The sequence below is a fragment of the Microcebus murinus genome, chromosome 2 (assembly GCF_040939455.1).
Source record: "Microcebus murinus isolate Inina chromosome 2, M.murinus_Inina_mat1.0, whole genome shotgun sequence".
Lineage (NCBI taxonomy): Eukaryota > Metazoa > Chordata > Mammalia > Primates > Cheirogaleidae > Microcebus > Microcebus murinus.
Window position 1 is genome coordinate 117879164 of NC_134105.1, and position 20727 is coordinate 117899890.

At 37.2% G+C, this 20727-nt stretch overlaps 1 protein-coding gene across 11 annotated transcripts in view; it reads left to right on the forward strand.

Moving 5' to 3' along the window:
• Positions 1-20727, forward strand: part of PRRC2C (proline rich coiled-coil 2C) — a 110979-nt gene that overhangs the window by 85432 nt on the left and 4820 nt on the right. For 6 of the 11 annotated variants that reach the window (XM_012765143.2, XM_012765140.3, XM_012765141.2 and 3 more), the window contains exons 24-33: positions 500-601; positions 5468-5669; positions 7877-8080; positions 9808-9920; positions 10241-10377; positions 16641-16872; positions 17089-17211; positions 19165-19383; positions 19813-19916; positions 20284-20410. In XM_012765143.2, coding sequence (XP_012620597.2) covers positions 500-601; positions 5468-5669; positions 7877-8080; positions 9808-9920; positions 10241-10377; positions 16641-16872; positions 17089-17211; positions 19165-19383; positions 19813-19916; positions 20284-20410 — 1563 coding nt within the window. The remainder of the gene's footprint in view (positions 1-499; positions 602-5467; positions 5670-7876; positions 8081-9807; positions 9921-10240; positions 10378-16640; positions 16873-17088; positions 17212-19164; positions 19384-19812; positions 19917-20283; positions 20411-20727) is intronic. The other 5 variants (XM_012765144.2, XM_012765142.3, XM_012765150.2 and 2 more) reach the window with 2 other exon arrangements.

A 20727-nucleotide genomic window follows, 5' to 3' on the forward strand; every position in this document is an offset into this window, starting at 1 on the left:
TCAAGTTAAATACTTCTGATAGAACCTACAGGTCCTTCATATATGACGAAAGTTATATTCCTTAGAGTTTTACTGTACAAAGTATGGCCAATGGACCAGCAGCATCAGCATCGTCTGGGAACTTACTTGGAATATAGAATTTCAGGCCTTAACCCAGACCAACTGAATCAGAATCTACATTTTAACAGCACCCCAGGTGATTCATGTACATATTAAGGCATGAGAAGCACTGCCATCTGAGTATACACCTTATATAACTATTTGGTGCAGACTTTCTGCTAATTCATAAATGAAAAGGCAAATAATATTTCTCTTCAGAAGTTTTATCTAAGATGTCCGTAATTATCAACTACTATAAACACAATGTAACTCAAATCAGATATTCCTGTTGGCTCTGATAAAAAATAAACACCCCCCTTAGAATACTTTAGCATTATCTTTAATGGGGCTTTTGTAGCAGACTTAGTTAGATTGTGATATGTGTTGCCTGCCTTTTCAGGTGCCCCTGCCCAACACCCTTCCCCTCCCTAAGAGGGAGACTATACAACAGAGCTCCAGCCTAACTTCAGTTCCTCCCACTACTTTCAGCCTCACCTTTAAGGTATGTACGACATCCATCTCTAAGGGTCCTTAATTATTGCATGCAAGGGGACATAAGTAACAATATTCTTTTGGCACTTTTACTAGTTTTATGTGATAAGCAGCAATATGAGGCTGAGGAAATAGAGTGATGTCAAATTACACTTTAAATTTTTATTAGCTTCTAATACCACTTAGCAGTGACTTGATATCCTTATACCAAGTAAGGCCTATTATGCTTGTGAATATTGTCTTAAAAACACAGGATAGCATTTATGTTTTATGTTTGTAATGAGCTCCTCTTAGAGATTTTAATATTTGGTTATATCAGTTGTGTACAAAATATACTAGCTTGGTCTTCATGCTTTTTATGATTTATTACCTGAATCTTGAGTATTGATCATGATGGTTTTCTGTCTTTCTTATAAGTAATATGTGAATTAAATGAATGCAGTGTAGTGATCACTTTCCTTCTCATAAAGGAAATTGATCAGTACAAGTGTGCTTCATAATCAACATCAGGAAATTTTTAGTTGTTTTTTGTTGGATATTTTGTTGTTGAAACAGGGTCTTGCTCTGTTACCCAGGCTCTAGAGTGCAGTGGTGTCATCATCGCTCACAGCAACCTCAAACTCCTGGGCTCAAGCAATCTTCCTTCCTCAGCCTCCTGAGTAGCTGGTACTACAGGCACATGCCACCATGCCCAGCTAATTTTCTTATTTTTTTGTGAAGACGGGAGTCTCACTGTGTTGCCCAGGCTGGTCTCAAACTCCAGATCTCAAGGATTACAGATATGAGCCACTGTGCCAGCAAGTTCAATACTTTTTTAAAATAATGGGGCGAAAGAGATTTTAGTGCTTTTTATTGCCAAGAGGTTTTGTCTTATTTTTAATCTCCTATTAGGTTTATAATTTTGAGCCATGTTAGAACTTTTTTACAGTTGTGTTATTTGAAAGTATTTTAAATCCATTGTTCACCTCAGGATTAGTCAATGATTAAAAAAATACAAACATGGAATTAAGTGAGGATTTTTTTAAGTCCATTTATTTATCTCATTGGTGTTTTTTGTTCATAAATCCAGGCAGGTCCTTAATCTCTATTATAGCAGGTCTTCCTAATGTTTCACTGGTTGACAGTGAATCTCTTTGGTGGTCTTGAGGAGGGTGGGGCAAACACTAAGATGTTTTATTATGTAGCCAACGTTCATTTCTGGACCCTTTCTAATTTGAGTTCCCAGCCTCCTGACCACTTGTCCTTTTACCTCCCGCCCCAAACTTCTTTGTAAGAGGCTTAACAAATACAAGTTTGAGGCCATAAAATTTCATGATACAACCTCTGCTTTGTGTTACCCTGTCTTTACCTCATCCTTACTGTTTATTGCCAATTCCTGTTCAGCCTTTGTTGTTGTCTTGCCACTTGAATGAATGTCTCAAATATGTATTCTGTTGCTTTGTCTTATTTGTATGTTTTTTATCATTATACTATTGAGGGCAATAATCAAATTTCATGTAAACAAATTATTTTTTAAGCCAGTCGTTATTTATTTATAATACTATTTGACTTTGCCTTTCACTTGTCTTCTTAACATTTAAGAAGAAACAATATATGTATTTATAAATAAAATAAATTCAAATTAAATTATATTAGTGACACACATGGCCTATATGTTATACAAGGTTTATTGGCTGTAATTTAGTAATTGGTGTGTTCTCAACACAACAAAACTGGTGTGAAAGACATTGTACTCTATCACATTGCTCAAAACCACAAAATCTTAGATGGTACAAGTAAATTGCATTAGGGCTAACTTCCTAAGTTCTTCCCAAGAATTTTATTTTAAAATAAAACACATTTGAAATCAACAAGTTGGTCATGAGAAAAAGAAAATACTTGTCTTAAACAAAAAAGTATGCTATGTTTTGAATGTACAATGATGACAATTAGACATTAAGAAAAGATTAAATTATGAGTGGTATGCATTTTTAAAGGAAGGTAGGGTAAAAGTACAGTAACTAACTATCAATTAAAATTTTAGAAATTGGTACTTCAGGGACCCACAAACTTCCTAACAATGGTATAAAAATGTTACTTGTAAGAAGTTCCCTCATGTAAGTCGTCACAACTGATCTTATAGATTATCTTGGTGTTTCCTCTCAGTTCAGTATTTTGACTGGCAGTACTGAAAATCTCAAAACTGTGCAAAGTATTAGGTTGGTGCAAAAGTAATTGCAGCTTCAAACCATGAATTTTAAATCATTATAATTAGGCTCAAACACATCTCTATTAAATCAAAATAGGAACGATTATAATCAACACATTTTTGCCAAGGAGAAATAAGTTTGTTTATTACTGTAGCATAAAAATCTGTGCTTGGGATTCAACGAACTCTTAGAAAGCAATTTTTCATCCTGCTGGTTGTGTAAGCATTTTCCCTGCAAAAAGTTGTCGAGATGGTCGACGAAATGGTAGGTGGTTGACAAGAGGTCAGGCGAATATACCAAATGGGGCAAAACTTCGCCACCAATTCGTTCAACTTTTGGAAGCGTTGGTTGTGCGGCGTGCAGTCTGGTGTGATCAAGGAGAATAGGCTCTTTCTGTTGACCAATGCCAGCAGCGGGCATTGCAGGTTTTGGTGCATTTCATCAATTTCCTGAGCATACTTCTCAGATGGAATGGTTTCCCTGGGATTCAGAGAGCTGTAGTGGATCAGACCAGCAGCACACCACCGAACAGTGACCATGACCTTTTTTTGGTGCAAGTTTAGCTTTGGAAAGTGCTTCTGAGCTCCTTCTCTGTCTAATCACTGAGCTGGTTTTCACCAGTTGTCATATAAAATCCACTTTTCATCACTCATCACAATCCAGTCAAGAAATGGTTCATTGGTGTTGCATACAGGAAAAGAAGACGGCACTTAAAAATTACAATTTTTTAAAAGTTTCAGTCAACTCATGAGAAACCACTCTATCAAGCTTTTCCACCTTTCCAGTTTGCTTCAAATGCCACATGACCGCAGAATGGTTGACATTGTGTTCTTTGGCAATTTCTCGTGTAATTTTAAGAGGATCAGCTTCTATTATTGCTCTCAATTGGTCATTTTCAACTTCCGATGACCAGCCACTGAGCTCCTCATCTCCCTTGCAAAACTTCTTGAACCACCACTGCACTATATATTCCTTAGCAGTTCCTGGGCCACATGCATCGTTGATGTTGTCTCCATTGCTTTCCAACCCATTTTGAACTTTTTTTTTTTTTTTTTTTGAGACAGAGTCTCGCTTTGTTGCCCAGGCTAGAGTGAGTGCCATGGCGTCAGCCTAGCTCACAGCAACCTCAAACTCCTGGGCTCAAGCAATCCTGCTGCCTCAGCCTCCTCAAGTGGCTGGGACTACAGGCATGTGCCACCATGCCCGGCGAATTTTTTCTATATATATTAGTTGGCCAATTAATTTTCTTTCTATTTGTATTAGAGACAGGGTCTCACTCTTGCTTAGGCTGGTTTCAAACTCCTGACCTTGAGCAATCCACCCCCCTTGGCCTCCCAGAGTGCTAGGATTACAGACATGAGCCACTGCGCCCAGCCCATTTTGAACTTTAATAGGAAAATTGTTCAAATTTGTCTTTTGTCAAACATCATTTCATAGTCTAAAATAAATATAAACAGCAAATAATGTCATTAGCCAAAAACATAAAGTGAGAAATGCACATTAAAATGATGTATAACATAACCACATTTAAGAGTGTATTCCAGTATCAAATGGCAGATGTCAACAGTGCTACAGCCGCAATTACTTTTGCACCAACCTAATACTGGAGAATCTGTATCTTGTCCTCTCTAATTCAGAATCTACTATTAAGCCCTTTTAAATCTGACTAATCCAAATTGAGGTATACTGTAAGTGTAAAATTAAAAAAAATGCTTTATCAGAAATTTTCATTTTAAAAATAATATAAAATGTCTTAATTTTATGTTTATTATAGTTTTGGTTATAATATTGCAGATATTGGGTTCAGTTACATGTTATCAAATTTAATACCACCTCTTTTTACTTTTTAAAATGTGGCTACTATAAAACTTAAAATTATATATATGGCTTGCATTTACGTATATGTCAGGCAAACATTGCTGAATAGTACTGCTCTAGATAGATTGAAATAAGCAATTTTTGCATTTTAAGAAATTAAGAGACTACAGCTAAAACCAGGAGCCACAAATGCCAATGACTGCAGCTAGTACACAAAATGCTTGATGAAGTCTCGATGTGAAACAAAAAGTGTTTCTATTGCACCCAAGTCTAAAACCTATCTAGTGACATTGCCTTTTAAAACAATGAAGCATAAACAGCCAACCAAAAGATGCCTGCTGTCTTCCATTTGAAAAGCATTGACTTAAAAAGAATGAATGTACAGAGTGGGTATTTACTGAGGGCTTTTCCTACTAGAGGTAGAGCCTTTAGTCAACCCTAAAGAGGCATGGTATTTTCTTTTCTTATTCACTGGTAGAGATAGGGGTTCATGTTTAAATGATACAGGATCTGTGACTCTATAGTTCACTGACCTGTTTCTTAAAGCCATCAATTAGTTCTCTGTAGAAACATAATTAAACCCCACTGTCCCCATTTTGAGTAAAGGAGCAAAGATTAAAAGGGCAAGTGAAAGATATGATCCAACCATTTGTGATTCTTGGCAGAAAAAATAAATAAAAGAAGAAAACAAAAAAAAAATTGAAGGAAAAAAAGATTTGAAATCTCTAGGGTCATAATGTTTTATTTTTGTCATTTTTAAAATATTATATTTATTATATGTATTGATACATATATATGCAGACATGTGTGTGTGTGTATTCTGTATTCACATCATTTTTTTTGCTATAAAAATGTCCATTTTATTGCAGATGGAGTCTGCACGCAAGGCATGGGAGAATTCTCCAAATGTAAGGGAGAAGGCGTCTCCAGTAACTTCCACAGCACCTCCAATTGCAAGTGGAGTCAGCAGTAGTGCCAGCGGACCCAGCACCGCTAATTACAATTCGTTCTCAAGCGCATCTATGCCTCAGATTCCTGTTGCTTCAGTCACTCCTACAACGTCACTATCAGGTAGAACTTTTTTGTACCTTTTCTTTAAATATCTTGAATTATTTAATATTTCTTAACATCTTCTCCTATTCACTATCTCCTGCCCCCCCCACAAAAATATTTTTACAAAAAATGTCAGATTATGCATGAGATAGTTGTCAGCTATTTTATAGAACTTCTTGCTACTCTTACCTCTTCCCCCCTTTACCGTAACTCTCCCAATTTTAGTTTTGGCAAATATTTATAGTTTACCAACACAGGATTTTAGTAAGCCCGCCCATTACAGATACCAGAGTAATTGGTAGAAAAATGTCATTTTCCTCTAAATTTTTCTGTGAAGTTCACCTTCTGATTATCATTTATACCTTTATACATTTATATATATACATTTATAGGTATACATTTATACCTTTATATATCATTTATATATAGATAGCTAACTAGATCAGCTTAGAAATAGCATAGAATAGAATCGGACTGCTTTTCAACGTTCTGGAATCTATCTAATTTGAAGGACGTATTGGCCTAAACTTATTGGAGTAACTTGTATATTTTCTGGTGCAGACTTAAGATTAGAGAATTTTTAGCCTCTGCTATTTGAGTTATGAATCCATTCATTTGGCTTTGGTTTGGTTTAGTTTTTCATTTTTGGTTTTGTTATGCTTTGTTTAAAAAGAGTCCATCAGTGCCCAAAGTTAGAAGGTACTTTTCTTGCTTCCTTACATTTTTCTTATATTTTCTTAAATTTTTACTAGTGTGTAATCTTTTCATTGAGCAATCTCATGTGAAGACTTTATAGTTCTTAAAGAAACACAGAAGATGTTTCTAAAATGCTTGATTCTAAAAAAGTAGACCTTTTACCATATGTGAAATTTCAAGTTTTTTCAGTATTCTCCGCTGTTTCCAAAGCAGTGGGAAGCTCCTTTTCAATAGATATAAAATATATTCGGCATATAATTGACTATTTTTCACAGGTTCTTTTTCAATATTGCCAGTTTTAGGTACAAAAAAAAACCTGTCTTTGGATTGTAGAGCAGTTTTTTATGTTATCTGTAATTAGAAGTATGCATTAAGACAAACCACACTGTGCTCCAGCTACATCTCTTCCCTCTTTAAAACCCTTTCAAGCCTTCCCCATCACCTATTTGCCAAAGTGTCTTTCACTGATGCTTGCTAAAGTAGCTTGGGGCTCAGTCTCCTTGGGTGGGATGGGTGGTGTTGAGAAGGAAACAAAAGGAGAGTGTGGTAGGAAGATTCAGAAATAAAAGGATTAGGAATGTTGCTAGTTCTTTCTTTAGAGCTCATCTACCTCCTTTCCCCAGGTCTAGTATGCCTCCACTCCCCTTGACTAGGTTAATTTTTTTTTTTTAATTGACCCGGGGCCCAACCTCCCCCTCCCCCCATGGTGGCCAGTGGTGACCATAGCTTGCCCGCACCTGTCCCACTGACTAAGATAATTTTTAAATAAACACCTTCTTTCTAATCATCCTACTGGTAGAGACTCAACTAGAAAAATTGAAACATTATGAGGTCTGAAAATAATGATAATCGTATCTTCCTTTTTAATCAAATTACCAGTATTGTCATTTGGGTCCAGTATTAGTCATTATAGCTCACTGATAACAGAACTAATTGACCCTTCAAACCTAAGTTTTTGTAGTTCCATTTATTCATTCAGTAGTTTGTCTTCATTTGTATTTAAAGTATTACTGTATACCAATTTGGAGGGGGCAGGGCAGAGAGAGAAATCAAACCTAAAGTTTAAGTTTATATGACTTTAGAAGCAATTAAGATATCTCAAGGGCCATTTATAGTCACAATTATTCCTAAGGTACAACACATTGTATGTCCTAATATCTATGCCTGGTCATAGGGAATGAAGCTTCATGATTATATATCCTTTTTTCCTTTGTGATGATTAAAAACCAAATAGTAGTTCAGGCTAAACTATAATAGCCATGTAGGTGCTCAGCCTTACTTATGAGTTTTGTGTTTTGTTTCTTCCTCATTTTAATTTTCTATTGGTTATATTTTTTTCAGATTTTAGTCTTGTTTGCATTTGATGATGTGTTCCTTTCTTTTGTAAGCTGCCTCCATATCCACTTTTGGCATGAAGCAGTATAGAAGTACAGGATGGGTATTAATTTTCCAGTTTCTAATTGGTACTGTGAACAACAGCACATTTAAATATGCTGGGTTTTCCCCCTTTATCTGTCACCCCAATGTAGGAGCTGGTACATATACTACCTCTTCTTTGAGTACAAAATCCACAACCACATCGGACCCTCCTAATATTTGTAAAGTGAAACCTCAACAGTTGCAGACGAGCAGCCTACCTTCTGCCAGTCATTTTTCACAGTTAAGCTGTATGCCTTCCCTTATCGCCCAGCAGCAACAGAGCCCACAAGTTTATGTGTCTCAGTCTGCGGCAGGTAATGTTTTTAGCGTTGAATATAAGACATTTAGAAAATGAAGACTTTTAAAAATGTTCTTTTCTAATCTTAATTACCCTTTCAAGTTTAAATATTTTTTTTTTTTTTTTTGAGACAGAGTCTCGCTTTGTTGCCCAGGCTAGAGTGAGTGCCGTGGCGTCAGCCTAGCTCACAGCAACCTCAAACTCCTGGGCTCGAGTGATCCTTCTGCCTCAGCCTCCCGGGTAGCTGGGACTACAGGCATGCGCCACCATGCCCGGCTAATTTTTTTGTATATATATCAGTTGGCCAATTAATTTCTTTCTATTTATAGTAGAGACGGGGTCTCGCTCTTGCTCAGGCTGGTTTTGAACTCCTGACCTTGAGCAATCCGCCTGCCTCGGCCTCCCAAGAGCTAGGATTACAGGCGTGAGCCACAGCGCCCGGCCAAGTTTAAATATTTTTTGATCTGCTTTGCAATTATGTTCCTTTGTAGAGTTTAATCCTTTCTCTCCATGACAAGAATTCTGGGGATATCAGCCTTTGTATTATTGACAATTATTTGTTATATATATAAGACAAATTTGTATCTAATAATGTGAAAAATAATTTGTGCATTTGACACTATTGTAATCAAATTCCAAAAGATTTTCTCTGAAATTTGACAGTTGATAATAAAGTTTTGGGGGAAGAATAAAATGCAAAAACGAAAAAATTATTTGGGTGTGATGTAGGTTGTCCTCCTGGATATCACAATGCTAATCTGAAATGTTTGAAAAATATTAAAATTAACCAATGATTTAAATTCCTAGTAAAAGAACAATGAGTCTATTTCCTGCCTTTCATAGATAAGTTGATAATATTTTAGCATCTGTTAATACCTAGTATCTGTAAAGATACCAGGTATTGTTAATAAGCTCTTGAGGTAATTGCTTTAAGTGTATAAATTGGCATAATTCTTTTTAAGAAGTATCTTAGAAAATGTATGAGTGCATACTGTATAATAGTTTCAGAGCAAGGAGTCTCATGGATAAACTTAGCCTAATTAGAGATATATATATAAGGGTATTCATTGCAGTATTGTTTATAATAGTGACTAATTAAAAGCAGTATGTGGAATTCTCCAGAATATACAAGTATATAATTTGTGCATTTGACTATATATTTTATATTTACATTTATGAAATATTCTATAATTTATATTTTAATATAAATATTGTGAATATATGTAAATTTATATTTTACTGTATGAAAAACAGCAAGTCACAAAATAGTATGTATCATACATAGAAAAGAAATGCGTTAAGAATCTATACCAAACTCTTAATTATTAAATGTCAATTCTTTTGAAATATTTTTCTAAATTGCAGTAGGTAGATTTAAAATTGGAGTGGAATTGCTGGTTCAGTAGATAGATTCATTTTTAGTTTTAGTGGATAATGTGAAATTTTTACCATTGGCAAAATATAGCAGTGCCTATACCCCATTGACAGTATGCAAGAGTGCATGTTTTTTGTACATTCACAAGTACTAGTTATATTTATTATGTGCATATACCTATCTACTAGAAGTTTTGCATTGTTTTACATTTGCATCTTTTCACATTTCTAGTTTTTCCATAGCTGTATTAATTTTCAGAGGGTTCACTTAATTTGAAATCTGCCACAAAAACATGGTTTTTATTTACTATTTGGAAAATTCTGAAATTTGTACGTTTATTCCTGCTTGTTTTTCCTGATGGCCTATAGCTCAAATTCCAGCTTTCTATATGGACACAAGTCATTTATTCAATACCCAGCATGCACGGTTGGCTCCACCATCCTTGGCACAGCAACAAGGCTTCCAACCAGGTCTCTCTCAGGTAAACACTAAACTTCCTTCCATCCTATAAGGATTCTTTTACATTTTAATGCTTGTAAAAGTTATTTTGGACTATAAATAATAGACTATATAAAGTTATAAGCTACTCATGATTACCTTGATATGTTATTAGCAAAATTGTAAAATTTCCTAAGCTTAATGATTAACAATATAATAATGTGTTGAAAGGAAAGTTGATTTTTTTTTATGTCTCAAAGTTCTGTTTTCCAAAGTATTGTGATTTGCATGTATGATATTCATATATAATATGTTTATATCCATGTCTTTTTGTTGTTGTTATCTTTTTCCATTTCATTGCAGCCAACTTCAGTTCAGCAGATTCCAATCCCTATTTATGCACCACTGCAAGGGCAGCATCAAGCCCAACTGAGTTTAGGGGCTGGGCCTGCTGTTTCCCAGGCTCAGGAGTTATTCAGTTCTTCACTTCAACCGTATAGGTAAATGCTTTAAAGGTTATGTTTATAATGTTAAAAACACTGTACTTGCTGAGTCTCCTTACCATAATTCCTATTCTTCTTTCCTTCTCCCCAAAATAGATGACCATGTTATAAACTAAATTAAATAATTTTAAGCATTTGATTATATGTCATCAACCTTACCTTCTAGTAATTTCAATTAGACTTTATTAAAGAAAGTCAAGCCTCAGGCTGGGTGCAGTGGCTCATAACTGTGATACCAGCACTTTTAGAAACTGAGGCAGGAGGATTGCTTGAGCCCAGGAGTTTTAGGACCAGCTTGGACAACGTAGGCCCTGTCACTACGAAAATTTAAAAAATTAGCTGGGTGTGGTAGCACATGCCTGTAATCCCAGCTACTCAGGAGGCTGAGGCAGGAAGATGGCATGAGCTCAGGATTTTGAGGTTGCAGTGAGCTCTGTTCATGCTACTGCTCTCCAACCTGGTTGACAGAGCAAGACTTTCTCTCTAAGAAACAAAAAAAGAGGTTGGGCATGATGGCTCATGCCTGTAGTCCCAGCTACTCCGGAGGCTGAGGCAAGAAGATTATTTGAGCCCAGGATTTTGAGGTTGCTGTGAGCCGGGCTGACAACATGGCACTCTATCCAGGGCAACAGAGTGAGCCTCTGTCTCAAAAAAAAGAGGGGGTGGGGGCAGGTGTGGCTCACACCTGTAATCCTAGCACTGTGGGAAGCCAAGGCAGGAGGATTGCTTGAGCTCAGAAGACCAGCCTGAGCAAGAGTGAGACACCCTCTCTAAATAAATAGATAGATGGATAGATAGATAAATAGATAAAAGGAAACAAACAAAAAAAAAAGGCCACAAAGCTTCTTGAAGAAGTAGGCAATAGCAACCCCATCACTACTAAATATCAAAAAATAGCTGCTAAAGGACATAAAAGTTTACATACCATCTGGCCATTAACAATTATAAATCTAAGTCTCTGTGTAAGAGGTAAGGGATGGCAGATAGATAACCACAATGTGTTAGGGGTTAAAGGGCAGGATGCAATATAATAGAAGAGAAAGGAGTAGAATGTCAGATAAAGAATAGAAGTAGTGGTGATGGTGGTGATAGGTGTGTTTGTAGTGAAGAGTGTTTTAAAGATTCACTCAGATGTACTGTAAGTTATCGTTGCAATTAGGGAAATAATGAAAAACTGTTTTGTTGAACTTATGTATGCTAGGTATTCAGCCCTTCAGGTATATTAACTCAGTTTTGTCTTCACACAACCACATAAGGTAAATTAAGTCGTCTGCATTTGAAATATGAGGAAATTAGGACTTGGAGAGGGTGGGTTTTTTACCTAAGGTTACACTATAAGTGGCAGAGCCTAGATGATTCAACCCTAGGTTTCTCTGGTCTCTAATTTAATGATGGTAGGTGAATTAGGGGTAACAGTCAAAAGGCGGGAGCAGTGTATCATGACATAGCTATCATCCATATTTTTTTTTTTTTTTTTTTTTTTTTTTTTTATTTTTTTTAATTAGAGACGGGGTCTCGCTCTTGCTCAGGCTGGTTTTGAACTCCTGACCTTGAGCAATCCGCCCGCCTCGGCCTCCCAAGAGCTAGGATTACAGGCGTGAGCCACAGCGCCCGGCCTATCATCCATATTCATAGTAATGGCTCTAAAACAGCAGAAAGAAAAATAAGTTACATTCTGGAAAGTTGCAGAGCTGGGCATTTTCTTTTAGGAATTTGTTTTCTTTTGTAGCCCCCGTCTTACTCTGTCACTGAGTTCAGTTATTCCAAGAAATTTTCTCCCAGTGGAAGTAAATCTATTTACTCCAACTAGAAGTTAGAGGTGGTCCCTTTATATTATTAAATTGGGATTATCTTGGAATTTGTATTAAAACTTTAAAGTTTCTGACCCAGGAATAGCAACTAGATCTCATCTCACAAGCCAAACTCCCTTTAATTGGTATTGGCTGCCTGAAACACTATTCAGATGTTTGCAACCACTTTCCAGCTCTGTGAAAAAGAGTACAGTGATTAGTAATGTCTTCTATAACCATGGGAAACGGAATAGCAGTACATAGGCATTCTTTATTTGTAATCCGTATTTCACCAGTTGTCTTGGAAGATGTACTTTTTAAGACCAGACCCAGTCAATAGAAATATAATGTAATACAGATATGTAATTATGGCTAGTGGCTACCGGTTTTGATTTTGAAAGCAGTTATTTGTATCCCTAAGCATGTCTTGCCTTCTCTATAACCTGCTTAGCATAGTGTTTATCGGGGAATCCCAATTAGTTTCTGTGAGGACAGAATAGTTTATAGCCAAATGTTCATGTTTTCCTATTTTAGTTTAGTTTAGTTTTTGAGACAGAGTCTCATTCTGTTGCCCAGGCTAGCGTGCGGTGACATCAGCCTAGTTCACAGCAACTTCAAACTCCTGGGCTCAAGCAATCCTTCTGCCTCAGCCTCCTGAGTAGCTGGGACTACAGGCGTGCGCCACCACACCCTGCTAATTTTTTTATATATATACTTTTAGTTGTCCAGCCAGTTTCTTTCTATTTTTTAGTAGACACGGGGTCTCGCTCTTACTCAGGCTGGTCTTGAACTCCTGAGCTCAATCTGCCCACCTCGGCCTCCCAGAGTGCTAGGATTACAGGTGTGAGCCACCACACCCAGCCATGTTTTCTTATTTTACGTTTGAAACATATAATATAGATTATTCTGAAGCTTACTAGACTTGCGTTCCTGCTTAATGGCTTTTGTTCCTGCCACATAGGTCAGTTCTGACACGGTATAATGATGTTTATTTATAATGTTATCTTTAACTCACTATTTTGGTTCAGTTGCATATTCTTTTTTTTTTTTTGAGACAGAGTCTCACTTTGTTGCCCAGGCTAGAGTGAGTGCCATGGCGTCAGTCTAGCTCACAGCAACCTCAATTTCCTGGGCTCAAGTGATCCTGCTGCCTCAGCCTCCCAAGTAGCTGGGACTACAGGCATGTGCCACCATGCCTGGCTAATTTTTTGTATATCTATTTTTAGTTGGTCAATTAATTTCTTTCTATTTTTGGTAGAGACGGGGTCTCGCTCAGGCTGGCTTTGAACTTCTGACTTCGAGCAATCCGCCCACCTCGGCCTCCCAGAGTGCTAGGATTACAGGCGTGAGCCACCACGCCCGGCCTGATTGCATATTCTTTTTTTTTTTTTTTTTTTTTTTTTTGGTTTTTTTTTTTTTTTTTTGAGACAGAGTCTCGCTTTGTTATCCAGGCTAGAGTGAGTGCCGTGGCGTCAGCCTAGCTCACAGCAACCTCAAACTCCTGGGCTCCAGTGATCCTTCTGCCTCAGCCTCCCGAGTAGCTGGGACTACAGGCATGCGCCACCATGCCCGGCTAATTTTTTATATATATATATATCAGTTGGCCCATTAATTTCTTTCTATTTATAGTAGAGACGGGGTCTCGCTCTTGCTCAGGCTGGTTTTGAACTCCTGACCTTGAGCAATCCACCCGCCTCGGCCTCCCAAGAGCTAGGATTACAGGCGTGAGCCACCGCGCCCAGCCTGATTGCATATTCTTTATCTGGGGTTAGATTCTAGCATTATGCCTTCTTTTTTAAAACACACACACACACACCTGTGTGGATAATCCTGATGTGAGCTACTACTCTACTTTATTTCATAGAGGTCTTGAAGCCATTTTCATGAGATATATATAGGGAGGGAGGGAGGAAATGAAATAATAATAATTTGTAAAAGTCAGGGCTATTTGTTCTATACTTGGTCTTAGCCAAAAGGCTGGGAAGTAATGGGCTATTTGTTCTAGACAATCTAGGTAGAGTAGATTGTCACCAAAGAGAAAAATGAAATTGGTTCTGAGCTTTGTGGCAAACATTGAACAGAATCATTCTCATTGTTCAAGGGGAAAAAAACAACCCGTTCCTCAGGGACAGCAAACCTTTTCCTAGAACTTTTGCATGTAGAGCTTCACTGTGTATGGGGCTCTAAATCTTGAAATAATCTTGAAACAAGTTGCTTTAAGCACAGTCTGTATTCTCTGCTTCTTGATTTCTGTGCAAAGTAGAGAACAGTCAAGCATGTGTCATTATGGGAACATCGTAGAATATATTACAAAACCTACATACAGCCTGCTATGCACCTAGGCTGTAGGGTGTAGCTTACTGCTTTCAGGCTACAAACCTGTACAGGATGTTACCCTACTGAATCCTGTAGACAATTGCAACACAATGGCAAGTGTTTGTGAGTATAAACATAGAAAAGATATAGGTCAGGTGTGGTGGTTCACGCCTGTAATCCTAACACTCTGGGAGGCCGAGGCAGGTGGATTGCTCAAGGTCAGGAGTTTGAAACCAGCCTGAGCAAGAGTGAGAGCCCCTTTCTACTAAAAATAGAAAGAAATTAATTGGCCAACTAAAAAAATATATATATATAAAAATTAGCCGAGCATGGTGGCACATGCTTGTAGTCCCAGCTACTCGGAGTCTGAGGCAGAAGGATTGCTTGAGCTCCGGGAGTCTGAGGTTGCTGTGAGCTAGGCTGACGCCACGACACTCTAGCCGGGGCAACAGAGTGAGACTATGTCTCAAAAAAAGAAAAGAAAAGATACAGTAGCAGTACAATATAAAATATAAAATGGTACACCTGAATAGGGCACTTTCCATGAATGGAGTTTGTAGGACTAGAAGGTGCTCTGGGTGAGTCATTGAGTGAGTGAGGAGTGAATGTGAAGGCCCAGGACATAACTGTACACTACTGTAGACTTTTTTTTTTTTTTTTTTTTTGAGACAGAGTCTCACTTTTGTTGCCCTGGCTAGAGTGGGTGCCGTGGCGTCAGCCTAGCTCACAGCAACCTCAAACTCCTGGGCTCAAGCGATCCTCCTGCCTCAGCCTCCCGAGTGGCTGGGACTACAGGCATGCACCACCATGCCCGGCTAATTTTTTGTATATATATTTTTAGTTGGTCAATTAATTTCTTTCTATTTTTAGTAGAGACGGGGTCTCGCTCAGGATGGTTTCGAACTCCCAACCTCGAGCAATCCGCCCGCCTTGGCCTCCCAGAGTGCTAGGATTACAGACGTGAGCCACCGCGCCCGGCCTGTAGACTTTTATAAACATTGTACACTTAGGCTATGCTAAATGTATTTTAATAATTTTTTCTTAAATTAACTTTAACTTTCTATAATTTTTTGACTCTTTTGTAATAATATTAGCTTAAGACATAAACGCATTGAAAAGCTATACAAAAGATTCTTTGTCCTTTTTCTCTGAGCTTTATTCTATTAAAATTTAAGGGTTTTTTTTATTATTATTATTTTTTACTTTTTGTGTTACAAACTAAGACACACACACACACACACGTTTGCCTAGACCTACATAGAGTCAGCATTATTAATATCACTGTCTTCCACCTCCACATCTTATTCTACTGGAAGGTGTCCAGGGGCAGTAACATTCTTGGACCTGTCATCTCTGATAACAGTGCCTTCTTCTCCCAGGTGTGTTGGCTCACGCTTATAGTCCCAGCACTTTGAAAAGCTGAGGCAGGAGGATTGCTTGAGGCCAGATATTTGAGACCAACCTGGGTGACATAGTAAGACCGCATATGTTAAAACAAACAAACAAAAAAAGCCTTTTTTTTTTTTTTTTTAAAGTAGCCAGGTGTGGTGCTGCACACCTGTAGTCCTGGCTACTGTGGAGGCTAAGACAGGACGGTTGCTGGAGTCCAGGATTTTGAGGCTGTCATGAGCTGTGATTGCAGCACTGCACTGGAGCCTGGGCAATGAAGCCAGACCTTGTTTCCAAAACAAAAGGCCCTCTTCTGGAATACCTCCTGAAAGATTTGCCTGAGACTGTTTTACAGTTAAATTTTTTTTATATATATAAAAGGAAGACATTATAAAATAATAGAGTATAATAAAAACATAAATCAATAACAATTATTATTCCTATCAAATATGTACTATACATAATGTTATATGCTTGACTCTTATGAGTGGCAGTTCGATAGGTTTATTTACATAACCACAAACACTTGAGTAATGTGTTGCAGTATGATGTTAGGATGGCTTTGACGTCCTATTGACTAAGCAATAGGAATTTCTCAGCTCCATTATACTCTTATGGGGCTTATGTATATACTGTTCATTGTTGACCAAAACATCGTGCAGTGCATTATTATACTTGGTCATTTGGTATGCTCATTCTTAAGATTTCCAGATTCCAGATAAAATTAACTTCTAACACAAGCATTTTCTCTTAATACTTACATAGATCTCAGCCAGCCTTTATGCAAAGCAGTCTATCCCAGCCATCTGTGGTCCTTTCTGGTACTGCCATCCACAACTTTCCAGCTGTCCAACACCAGGAACTTGCCAAAGCACAATCCGGTCTTGCCTTTCAGCAAACTTCAAATACTCAGCCTATTCCTATATTGTATGAGCATCAGCTTGGGCAGGCATCAGGACTAGGAGGTTCCCAACTGATCGATACACATCTTCTCCAGGTACGGCAGGGGCTAGAACAATGTATTTCTATGCAGCAGATTATTTTAAGGAAATATTTTTTAAAGAAAATATGTTAAAAGACACAATGAAAAAACAAAGGCCTTGCTTTTTATCTAATGCTAAAATTACTAGATTGTTTTGAAGTCATAACCTCTGTCTCTGAGAAATTTTTCAATCTTATTGCTGTTTTTTTTTTTTTACAAATTTTTTTCTAGGCTAGAGCAAATCTTACCCAGGCTTCAAATCTTTATTCTGGACAAGTACAACAGCCTGGTCAGACAAATTTTTATAACACTGCCCAATCACCAAGTGCTCTCCAGCAGGTAAACTATGGCATGGTAAATTTCCTCACTTTTCTTTATTATTATTTTTATTGCTTTTGTTATTGTTTGGAAATTTAAATAGAACCTAGTTGGAAAGATGGAGGAGTGGTTTTCAAACTGTTCACTGAGGTATCCTTGGGAATTCCATTGAGTCCACTGAAAGTGGAAGGGGCTTCAGTACGGGAACACCCCTGTCCTCACCACCACCTTGACTGTAATCAGTTCTATTTACCTTTTCTGCTATTTTTTTTTTAACTGGGTTCCCATGTAATGATTTATTCTTTTTAAACAAGGGATTCAATCGGCATAAAAGTTTGAAAACCATTGTCCATATTATACAGTTATATGTATGTGTGATAGGAGGTTTACCCATTAGTGCCGAAGGTAAAGGAAAATGCTCTAAGACCATCAGACAGGCTAGTACAATACATGGGATGGTGTGGCAGAGTATGACAGTATAAATGACAGACACCTTAAGTGTATGAACACTAATAATTTTCAGTGAAAAATGTATGATTTTTAAAAAGCTGTCTCCTCTATTAATATCAGCTTACTCTTTAAAAGTGGAGGAGGGCAGGGGTGGGGTAGCAAGTCATTAGTCACTTTCTCATAACCATTTTAGGTTATTTTAGGGAGCGATAATTCAAAAATATATTATTGACATTCAGATTAAATACAGTGTTTATATGAAAAATGGAATGTTCTGTTTCCTCCTCTAACTTTAACTAGACCTAAAACCACTATAAAAATATTTATTTCAGGACTTGTGACTGCTTTCCTAAATTGTGTGCCCCCATGTATTTTGTGATTATTTGACACGTCCCATGAATAAGTTCAAAGATAGTCATAATTATTTCAGTTGTACAGTTCCTTCACTACAAGTAACGTTACAAACTAAACTATTTTGTGGTTACACCTTTAATAAATGAATGGAAATATCAGGTTGAGAATCCTTCATCTGAAATGCTTGGGATCAGAAGTGTGTTTTGTTTGTTTGTTTTATTTTATTTATTATTTTATTTATTTTTTGAGACAGAGTCTCACTTTGTTGCCCAGGCTAGAGTGAGTGCCATGGCATCAGCCTAGCTCACAGCAACCTCAAACTCCTGGTCTCAAGCAATCCTACTGCCTCAGCCTCCCAAGTAGCTGGGACTACAGGCATGCACCACCATGCCCGGCTAATTTTTTCTATATATATTAGTTGGCCAATTAATTTCTTTCTATTTATAGTAGAGATGGGGGTCTCACTCTTGCTCAGGCTGGTTTCGAACTCCTGACCTCGAGCAATCCACCCGCCTCAGCCTCCCAGAGTGCTAGGATTACAGGCATGAGCCACCGTGCCTGGCCTAATTTTTTTTTTTTTTCCATTTTATTTTTTTCTTTTTTTTTACCGTGACATGATTCAGGAAGGGATCGGAAATGTTTTTAGACGATTGATTGATTGATTGATTGATTGATTGTTTGATTGATAGGTAGGTAGGTAGGTAGGTAGGTAGGTAGATAGATAGATAGATAGATAGATAGATAGATAGATAGATAGATAGATAGATATTACATTACACAATGAGATATCTTGGAAATAAAGTGCACATCTAAATGAAATTTTTTGTTTCATATACACCTTATACATGGTCCTAAGGTAATTTTATACATTATTTTTAATAATTTTGTTCATGAAACAAAGTTTTGACTGCACTTTGACTATGACCTGTCACATGAGGCAAGATGTGGAATTTTCCACTTGTGTCATGTTGGCCCTCAAAAAGTTTCAGATTTTGGATTTTCAGATTAGTGACACTCAATTTGTAATCACTAAGCAAAAGATCTGTATGCAAAATATATTTGTAGATTTATATATTCTATTTAAAATCTTACTCAAAAGTATTTGAAGAGTTGTATATAGTTATAGGGATATCTATACAATGGGTGTAAGCAAATTGTTGCAGTTTCTATTTGCTTGTTTTCTAGGTTACTGTACCTTTACCAGCATCCCAGCTTTCCTTGCCTAATTTTGGATCTACAGGGCAACCTCTGATTGCTTTGCCTCAGACTCTTCAGCCCCCATTACAGCATACCACCCCACAAGCACAGGCTCAGAGCCTGACCCGTCCTGCGCAAGTAAGCCAGCCTTTCAGAGGATTAATTCCTGCTGGAACACAGCATAGCATGATTGCAACCACAGGAAAAGTAAGTGAAAAGATACTTGCACAGCTTATTTGAGAATTTAAGTCCATATGCTCAGATATATGCATCTGTGTCTTCTGTAAAAATAAATACTTTGGTTTTTACCACTCTCCAGAAAATCTCAAACTCCAATATACTTACTTATGTTTTATCTATTTGCTACTAATGTGTTTGGCTCCATCTAGTTTTTACCCAACAGCAAAGAATTCACAAATTTTTTTGGAAGAATTGGATTTACAAAGTCCCTGAGACTTGTTTAATTAAAAGTTTATGTGGACTGATAATTCCATAATATTTGAAGCCTAACTGGGATTTTTGTAACTAAGGTTCTCTGCCCTTTCCTAGATTTTGCCTTCATATATAGGACATTAAACACAGCACTTAGCTTATGGAATTGGAGAAGTGTTAAGTTTATTTGATGCTTTTTCTCAGATGTCTGAAATGGAGCTAAAAGCCTTCGGAAGTGGCATTGATATAAAACCAGGCACACCTCCAATCGGCGGTAGAAGCACCACACCAACATCTAGTCCCTTCCGGTAAAATAGCCACTTAAATTTGCTTATGAAATTTTAAAGTAATTGATCACTGTTTGTTAAACACTTAATATGTCATTAGCAGAAAAGGAGTTATAAGACATTCAAAAATTTTATAATTTTAAATTATTAAGAAAATATTTGTTTTTCAATATTTTAAGTAAATTCTTTAACTACAGGGCAAATCTAGCTAGTATCCTTTCTCTGCCTGTCTAGTGTCTCTTTCCTACCACAGTGTTTGGTAACTCATCACGGTAAATTTTCATCAACTACAAAGTATGATAAAAATACCAAAAACAATCTCTGTAAAAATCTAACAGCATTATTTACTTGGTATTACTGTACTGACCAGTGGTGGTTTCTTTCTAAGGGCTACTTCCACGAGTCCAAACAGCCAGTCCAGCAAAATGAACAGCATTGTTTATCAGAAGCAGTTCCAGTCAGCCCCTGCCACTGTGAGAATGACACAGCCATTTCCTACACAGTTTGCACCCCAGGTGGGCAGATATAAGTGAGAAATAAGTGTTGTTTACTTGGAAATGATTGCTAATCTGGCTAAATTATAATCTTGCCATATGTTAAGCAGATAAGAATTACAGTTTTTAATGAAAAACAGTTTCTGATTTTAACAGTAAATTATGATATTCAAATAGTCTTCACAATTTATAGCTAGACCCAGGTAGTAGCTGTTTAGTTCTAAAGCAGACAATAGCAATAGTCAAGATTCCCCACACAGCTCTCGTAATTTATTTGAGTCCTTTTCTTCCCTTTTCTCTTTTTTGAAGAAGTTAACTTTTCAGCGAAGGGTCCCAGT